The sequence below is a fragment of the Sinocyclocheilus grahami genome, unplaced genomic scaffold, assembly GCF_001515645.1.
Source record: "Sinocyclocheilus grahami isolate Dianchi unplaced genomic scaffold, SAMN03320097.WGS_v1.1 scaffold1892.1, whole genome shotgun sequence".
In the NCBI taxonomy this organism is placed as follows: Eukaryota; Metazoa; Chordata; class Actinopteri; order Cypriniformes; family Cyprinidae; genus Sinocyclocheilus; species Sinocyclocheilus grahami.
In genome coordinates, this window is record NW_015507071.1 from 169503 (window position 1) to 178919 (window position 9417).

General features: G+C 35.9%; 1 protein-coding gene across 1 annotated transcript; it reads right to left on the reverse strand.

Annotated features, from left to right (window-relative positions):
* Nucleotides 1–1781: 1781 nt before the first annotated feature.
* LOC107573211 (uncharacterized) lies at nucleotides 1782–9196 on the reverse strand. Its single transcript, XM_016259653.1, has 6 exons — nucleotides 9100–9196; nucleotides 8064–8099; nucleotides 7006–7936; nucleotides 5867–5957; nucleotides 3135–3726; nucleotides 1782–3034 (listed from the first exon to the last, which is right to left on the reverse strand). Exons 1-6 carry the CDS (start codon nucleotides 9131–9133, stop codon nucleotides 1782–1784), a joined length of 2937 nt encoding a protein of 978 aa, XP_016115139.1. The 5' UTR covers nucleotides 9134–9196.
* Nucleotides 9197–9417: the final 221 nt, after the last annotated feature.

Below are 9417 nucleotides of genomic sequence, written 5' to 3' on the forward strand. Positions count from 1 at the left end.
GAACAGGAAAGAGCCAAGATACTGGAGAAACAGAAGAAAGCTGAGAAGAGCGAGAAAAGACAAGTGAAGAAATATGTCTGTGTAATGATGGTTTGTGCTCTAGCGACAGGAGGAGTTTTGGTGTGGAGGAAAGACTCTTTACGTAGATGGGCATTAATGAGGGGTTTCATCATTACAGCAGGATCAGCAACTGCAGGACTTTTTACTGGGATTTTCTGGAGTTTGATGTGGAAGAGTCTGTTTGTGAAGGTTTTTTCATCTCATGAGCGTCCCAGTGCTGTTAGACAGTTATTGCTGAAGATAGCAGGAGTCATGCATGGTGGAGCGGTTGCTGGAGCTATAATGCATCACTTTGTAGGAGAAAATCTGCTTCTTTCTGTGTTATCTGGAGCTGCTGGAGCTTTCATATCAATACAGTGGAGTTCTTAATTTTATTTATTATTTTAAATTTTAGTTACCAAAATGTTGATTGATATAAATATTATGGGATCAAAAAGTAATATTATGCAATTATGCCACTGGTGTGTTACCAATAGTATCCTCTTTAGTTTAAGAGCTCGGTGTGTCATGTGATTCGTTGTGTGGCTTTATTATAATGTAATATAAATTAAAACAAGTGAAACTTCAATTAATAAAATCTGTAAGCTTTTATCTTGACTGCCTTGTTTACTTCTCCGTGAGTTTGGTGTTTAAAACATTAATTTGATACAATCCAGTTGGAAATGTGCACTTTTAACATTGCCAATTCATGATTTAATTTATGGAAGTTATGTTTACAAGGTAAAAATTTAAACAAATGCCTTGTATATTCACTGTAAATATTAAATGTTTGGGTTCAACATAAATTAAAACTGTAAAAAAATAAAACAATTCTTTATATTAGGTATAATTTGTGTGTGTAGGTACAAGTTATCAAGGTTAATAAAACATTAATGTTACAAAGATTAACCAGAAAGTAAACACTGAATATTTGATCACCTTACCTGTGCTGCCAAATGTTTTCCATAGTGAACAACATTTACACAAATGAAGTATTTATTTGTAATAAAAAAAAGTGTTATACATAGCCAGAAATGATTTTCATTTTCATTTTCTGAAGTTACGCTATACAACAAAAATAAGTATAAAATGGAAGTTAAAAATAAGACAGATTACCCATAAATCAATCATCTGAAACATACTGCACACTATTTGAATACATTTTAAGCTGGTTTAAGATCTCAGATTTACATTTATTAATTTAGTTAAGAATTTAGAATTTATATTCAAAGTGACTTACAAATCAGGAGCGTTACATGCAATTTGTTGTTAAACACAATATTCATAGTACAAAGTAAACTGCATGGTTAGTAAATGCTACTCAGTATCAACCACAGCAGCATAGGTTGCATCCAAATGTGCACAAACATAAAGTTGGTCAGCTTATTCCAAATTCTTGCCATCATTGAGCAAAGAAGACATTTGATTATACCAGGGCCTTTAGAGAAAGTGAGAAAGGAAAATATATTCCTCAGATTTCCTTGTATTCTGAAACTGGATTCTGGTCATTTTTCTTGTTAAAATATTTATCTTATATTTTGTGTATATATATTGTGTACATTTTCCACAGTGCATATAAATTAAACTGAATCATGTAAATAAACTGTTTATGTTTCACATTCAACTGATCTATGATTGTGGAGCAACTACAACAAACTATAACAAAATATCTCAATTCATTTTTTCATAACACATTGTTAACTTGAGACTGATTATAAATTGTGATCACCCTCAAACATCATTCAATTTTTTTTAACTTTAAATTGATCTTTACAAAAAAGTTTATAAAGACCAGCAGCAGCACCACCAACAACACCACCAACAACACCACCACCAACTGCACCAGCAGCACCACCAACAACTGCACCAGCAGCACCACCAACAACTGCACCAGCAGCACCAACAACAACTGCACCAGCAGCACCAGCAGCACCACCAGCAACTGCACCAGCAGCACCAACAACAACTGCACCAGCAGCACCAACAACAATAGCACCGATGACAACACCAATTGAAATGGCTATACAAAAAATGTTCTTATACTCTGAAAAAAACTGCTTGAATCCACTGCTTGTTTCTTGGTTTGACTGAGGTTCACACTCTGGTCCAGTTTTCTCCTCTGGTTTCATTACTGCATTGTCTGTTTCCTCTGTTTGTTGCTCCTCTTGTTTTGTCTCATCATTCTTACTTTGTATCTCTGCTTTGGTTTTCTCCTCTGTCTCCTTTCTCACTCTCTCAATCTCCTCTTGTCTTTGTTTCTCCTCGTGTTGTTTTCTCTCCTCTTCCTCTCTTATTCTCTGCTGTTCTTCCTCTTGTCTGCATCTGTGAGCATCTTCATACATCTGATTACTGTAGTGTCCTCCTTCATTCTGCTCTATCATTGTGTCAATCGTCTGCAGTAGATTATTCACCTGCTCTCTGTTATTAATTTTTTTATTATTGAAGACATGATATCTGCCTCCACACCGATCAACTAGATCTCTTAAATCATCACTCTCCTTAATTACTTCTTCTATGGGTTCTTCTTCTAAGGCATCTCCATGAGTGAAGAGAATGATGGAGTATTTTAAGACCTCCTCTCCAAACAACATCTCAATCATCTGAGGAATCTGCTTCTCAACTTCAGTGAATCGTTCATCTACTCTGAGAACAATGAGAAAAGCGTGAGGTCCAGGACCGGATAAATACACACTTCTCGCTATCTCCATCAATAACTCTTCAGGTTCCATCTCTGTGTCAAAGAATCCAGGAGTATCGACTACAGACACAGATCTGCCTGAAGTGGAGTGTGCTTCTGAAGATTCACGGGTTACTGATTTCATTCTCCTCACAGATCTGAACTTCTTCTTTCCCAGTATTGTGTTTCCAACTGCACTTTTCCCAACACCACTTTTACCCAGAAGAACAATCCGTCTGGATGAGAGACTGGAGACAGGAGTGTGTTCTGGCTTTTGGCTCTTCACTACAGTCTGCTTAAGTTTCATTGCTCCATTTACTGTAAAAAGAAAACCAAATGATAATTTACCACTAATGCAATACAAATAATTTTTTTTCAAAAAAAATAAAATGTAAAATTTGGTATAATAAATGCTTACCCGTTTTATTTAAACATGTCTTGAGAATTTTTGTAATCAGCATTTGAACTTGTTTAGTAGGTCCTCTCTTCTTGTTGTTGAACACATGGTATCTCTGATCATATTTCTGAACGAGTTCCTTCAGTGCTTCAGTCTCACTGATGAATTCTGTTATGGTCTTCTTTTCATCCTCCAGTTCGTCTCCTCTGGTGAAGAGAAGCCAGGTTTTTTCCAAGCGGTTTTGTCCCAAAAGCTTCTCAATCTTCTCCACAGTTTTTCTCTCTTCTTCGGTGAATCTGTCTGCTTTAATGACGAGGAAAAACGCAGAAAGCTCTGAATTGCATTTCTGTAAAATACTCTGATATTTCTGCTGTATCTTGTGCTCGTCCAGCTCGGTGTCACAGAATCCTGGTGTGTCATAAACAGTGACTGGAAGCCCACAGACAGTCCCAGATTGAAAATCAACATCTTGTGTGACAGATTTAGGACTTTTCTCTGATTTGAAAGCCGGTCGTCCCAGTATTGTGTTTCCTGCAGCACTTTTTCCTGCTCCTGTCTTCCCCAGTAGCACCAAATTCAAACCTTCAATAATTTTTTCCATCTTCAAGATGTGCTGTAAAACAAAATTAATACATATGTAACTAACAACTCACACTCCAATTGGTGGACTGATTACTAAATGGATTTTTACATTAGTTCTGTTTTTCAAATTTTGTGTCTTCATATTTTATTTTTTAAAAGCTGAGTTTGAGTCCACTGTATGCTGTCCACCATAGCTGTCAGAGTGAAGACAAACTCAACACCAAAGGAATAAAGATGAAAACATAAAATGTTTGAGCATAAATCTAATATAACTGCCCTGGATTTGTTGGAATGAATAAGTTCACTGAAGTTAACACTTTAACAATTTAACAATAACTTTATCAATAACCTGAAACTCGGATAAGAACAGGAACATGGGACAGATCTAACACAGAAGTTACAACAACAGTGTCTGCTCTGAAAGAAATACGTGTGTGTGTAAATGTACTGTATATCAGTTAGAAGGAGAACCCATAGAAGAAGTAATTGAGGAGAATGATGATTTAAAACATCTAGTTGATCGGTGTGGAGGCAGATTTCATGTCTTCAATACAAAAAGAAAAAAAAAGAAAAGAAAAACAGAAATACATATAGGCTACATTTCTTTCTTTTTTAAATATACACACACAAGAGTAGATGAGGAAACTAGGAACTAGAACAATCATGGGCTGATTAGCTGATTAACAGAAAAACTGTTTATGGGGCAAATGTTTATGAGTGTGTTTCGTCAATTTACTGTGGTCTTGTTTGTGGTTTACAATAGGCCGATGATCTATTCAGTGTATATGTATATTCTGTATGAAGATCTAGGACATTTTTTGGAAAATTTCAGTCTCACTTTTGATGATCCTTACTGCGCAGCACATTTTGTTTCTTTTATAGAATGCTTAGGATGTTTGTCAATGGAGGGACCAATGTATGAATCTGTACAGATTACAAAACCCTGGCCACAGATTATTAGATCTCCATTATCTCCTTTGGCCTTAGAGGGGTTCTGTAAAATACAGTAGAAATAGCCTACTGTTAAAAAGTCGGGGTGTAATGAAGCAGCATGTATAACCTCCTCAGTTTTTCATGTCCACTCAAACTAACCTGAGTCCCCAGTGTATTATTCTATTTTTATTTATTTAATTTAATTTACATATTTGCTTAATTAAACACTAAGGAGGTGCACTCATCCATTAAAATAAATAAGTTTGGTAAAGAGATGCATTTTAATTTACATTCGTCTACAAAACATATTTAGGAAAAAAATATGCAGGAACCTATATCAAAAGATCTTTAAGATCATGAGAATGTCAGCTTGCATATCTCGCATCAGGCCACATCATGTCCGATCACACGCGCAAACATGCAAGCGTTCCATACACAAGACTTTATAAACAGGTTATAAACAGAAAAACGCGGCCATTTGTAAATTTAATGTGTCGGACTTCCGGTGTCATTCACTCCCAGCTATTTTCAGCTCGTTTTGCTGCTTAATAGTGCAAATTGCTGTGTCTTACCATAGTTTGAAAATGTATTATCTTAATTATGAACACACTGGTTTGTAGTGCAAGCAGTTTTACAGTTTACTGCGCTTTGTTATTCTTCTGGTTATTTCTCTATGGCTGCTAATGAACCGGAAGTCTCGCACACTCACAGAAAGCGGCTTATTTCCGCTTGAAGAATAAGATAGATAGACTATAGCAGTGTTTTCCAAACAGGTTTGAAAACCACTAGACTATAGAACTCATATAAAGTCGACAGATGTTCGGAAACAACCCTAATGATGGTTATTGTCTGCTGTTGTCAATAATGTGGAAGTATAAGAGGTTGAAGCTAAATGTAATTGTAATTTTATTGTCTCATCTCTTTTGCTCTAAACTAAATTCGAACGAAGAATTTCAACAACAGGGCAGCTAAGGAAACTTTTTAGGTGTCTGGAAATACTAAACTAAAATGCAACGTAAAATGGAGCTTTGTTGGAATATGTCTAATTAAAATATTCGACAAGATACATAGGCCTAATCATTAAACAAAAACAAAATCCTCCACAGCCCTTGCAAACCTTGACGACGCACTTCGGCTGTGGGCTGTAAATATATGCTATCTTACATTCATTTGCACCACAAAAAAACATTAGCCTACAGTTAAGGTAACATCAGATGTATAGGTTACTTAAAACTTACCTCACAGAAAAAAATAACCTGGAATACACATGAATTTTTTGGATCAGACCGAGCGTCGAAATGTCTGGCGTCGATTGAAAGCAAGAAAATACTTTCGTTTTTAAAAAGGCGGAGCAACAGGAATATTACAAGATGGAGTGAGAAAGAGACAGCAGACAAGCACATTAGTAAGCATGGCGAGTTCAGCTCGCATCCGAATCCTTTCAGCTTTACACAGGAGACTGTTGTAGTAGACATATTGTATGCCGCTTCAGGAAATTGTGAAGATTTGTTTTAAGTCAGTGCATTTTTTATATAGGTACAACGTACTGTCTCTCAGAGCTGCTTTACAGCAGAATATGAGCTGTCTCCATAGTTTGAGTTTGCATAATTATTCTGTTATTTTCCTGTTTTAACTGTGAAGCAGCTTTGACAAACGTAGGCTATTGCGATATACAAATAAAGATGAATATATTCATATTTATAAATGTGCATTGTCCCAAACCTAAAGATCAAAATCCATAAAATACACCAAAACAGTGGAGCATTTCACACAGGGCACAGGGTGACATATAATAAGGATGAATTAAATTGCATGTAACCTATATATATATATGGCTATACTATTCTGTACCTGAATATTCATTTATGCCCCACCTGCAAACTTTAAAGCACTGTTTATTTTATTTGCGTCTTTATTCTATTGTATATATTTTTTTATGCTATTGCTTATTTGTTCTTATTTTGTACAAGTAGAATACAATCCTTATCACAAAGCCTTCTCTATACATCACATAATAGCCAACATGATATTAATATGCATGTGATGTGGGAAATCAAAACGGTTCAGTTGTTTTTTCACTTCGAGGGTGTAAATGAAATGTCATCTCTGAGGTAATTGTTATATTTACAGTATGTTAGATATGGTTAAGTTCAGTTAGTAACCAAACATTAAAAGAAATGTGGCTGATGTTATAGTATTTCTCTTACTAAATGAGAGATAATGAAAGCTCAAACAATTCATGAAATAAGTTCACACAAACACTTCTAACAAAACAGACAATTTAATGAGATTTACAGTACAAATGTTTGTATATACAAGGAACAACACAGCAATTGCTGTAATAATAATGCATCATTCTAGGCAATGCATATCAATCTATGATTGCATCTGGAGGCTTTGTAGCTTGATTAAGATCTCCATCATTTTTCTGTCGTTTATATGAGTCAGTTCTGCCTCCTGTCTGGCCTCTCTGAGTTTGGTTTCATAATATCGTTTGTACTCCATCATTTTACACATGTTCCTCCAATTTATTCTTTTTAGCTCTTGTATCTTTTCTTCTTTCTCCTGCTCTGATGCTGTTAGAGCTTCAATCATCTGCTGTAATCTCCCCTTTTCTTCAGTAAATCTGGACTCTAGTTCCCTCTCTTTTTCTTGTAGTTTCTTCTCATAGTGTTGCTTCAGCTCCTCTTCTTTAGCTTTCAGCATGAGCTCCACACCCTGGTAAGACTCACTGGTGTAAAATCCACCTCCAGTAGCAGCGATCATGCCATCTACTTTCTCCAGGAGCTCCAGAACTTGAATACGATCCTCCATGTCTTTATTATTGAACACATGATATCGTCCCCCACAGCGCCTCAGGATTTCTTTCAGGTTCTCACCAGCCTTACTCATGTATTCTTCAATAGTGCCGGTCAGTTCATCACCATGGGTGAAGAGGATGATTGTGTGTTTATCTGCGGTTTCTCCGAATATGGCTCTCAATTTTTCCACAGACACCATCTCCTCTTTTGTGAATGGACCGAGCTGAATGACCAGGATGATGGCGTGAGGTCCAGGTGCTGTCATATTCACACATTTACTGATCTCCTGTTTCAGATACTCCTCTGAGACGTCTGTGTCAAACAGACCTGGAGTATCTACCAGGGTAATTTCTCTTCTAGCCACTTCTGCAGTCTCTTTCCAGCATTCTTTGGTCACAGATGAACCACTACTGGCGGCTCTGAAGACTCTCCTGCCCAGGATTGTGTTTCCAGAGGAGCTTTTACCTGCTCCAGTCTTTCCTACCAGCACCATCCTTCTAATGGACACTGAAAAGTGTGAGAGAATTAAAAGCTCATTTTCAAGATCAAACGGAATAATAGATTGCTTAGTAAATTAAGTAAAATCAAAGCAAACTGCATTTATTGTGACCATTTGTATACTGTATATACTCACTATTTGGATGATCTAAATCGAAGCTTCGCCTTCTTCCTACAAAAAAAGAAAAGGAGAGAGCGAGAGAGATTACATTCATTTCATTTATTTTTTATGTTGCTAATTAAAATACTCAAAATATTTGATTGAAAACAAAGACTAGATTAAATTATTTAGGAAACATATTCCTATATATAACACTACAATAGTCTGGTTACAATAGTACTTTTTATTGGTCTTTACATATCACTTAAAGGGACATTCCACCGAATGGGTAACATTTGCTTTTGCAACTTTTAAAAATTAAACTTAATTTTTAGAATCTTTTTTCAACACTGTATCTAACAACACACATATTTCACTGTTCGAAATGTACATTGGTCAATCTCGGGCACCTTTAAAAAAAAACATTGATTGGATATAAAGTCACACATAAATTAAAAAAACAACATTTCTTTAGGATTTGAATCATAATATTTAATGGTAAATTATAGAGGCAGGGAGTGGGGACATGCAACAATACTATTTCTTTAGTGTTCTAGGTAGTTTTTATTAATGATTTTAATTATACATTCTAAATTTTGCAGTTAGCTAAATGTGAAGACACTTTGCTCAATAATAAAATAATTTTCATGCATTTTTATACTTTTAATGTCCTGGGGACAGAAATGTTACCCATTCGGTGGAATGTCCTTAATATTTTTTTCAAGCGTGAAAAGCCCAGCTTTAAGGTTTGTTTCAAAGGAATTCACAGCACGTATATTGATGCGATTTCAAACATACTTGATAACATAATATTTGCAATCGCATTGCGTTCCGCTAAAATAAACGATTATTATTATTTTTTGTGAAATGACAATACGACGTGGAATCAACAACGAAGAAAGCTGAAATAAATGTAAGTAAGCTATTTTCAGATATAGACTAGTAGGCCTACTTCACATTCAAATCGAAAGTAAAACGAAAGTACAAGGTAACATTCACGTGTGTCTACTTAAGCGACACAATGAATTCATTCAAAGGTAATCTCGAATCATTCCTAATGGCAGAAAGTTACCTTGTGTCACTACTGCGGTGCTTGAGGAGGCCATGCTTGAGACTGACAGCAGATCACAGCGCCGCTCGCGCAGGTTAAGCTGAATCTCTCCACTGAGAACACGCCCGGAAGCAGGAAACAGGCCAAAGAAACTAAAGGACGTCATAAGTATAATTTCTGCCCTGTGTCGTAAAATCTGCGTGAGCCTGAAAATATGACATCAAGGTAACGTATGTAGGCTATGCAAGTATGTATTTGTTGTGCACTGAATAAATGCTCAAAGCATGAAAGCACAGAAAGCAAGCTTGTTTTAAAGTCACTCAATTGAGCACTAATTCT

Coding starts and splice junctions, on each gene's coding strand:
- LOC107573211 (XM_016259653.1), bottom strand. CDS start 9,133: ATGGCCTCCTCAAGCACCGCAGTAGTGACACAAG. Junction 7,937..8,063: donor CGATTTAGATCATCCAAATA/GTGAGTATATAC, acceptor CACACTTTTCAG/TGTCCATTAGAAGGATGGTG. Junction 3,727..5,866: donor AGGTTATTTTTTTCTGTGAG/GTAAGTTTTAAG, acceptor TTTGTTTTACAG/CACATCTTGAAGATGGAAAA.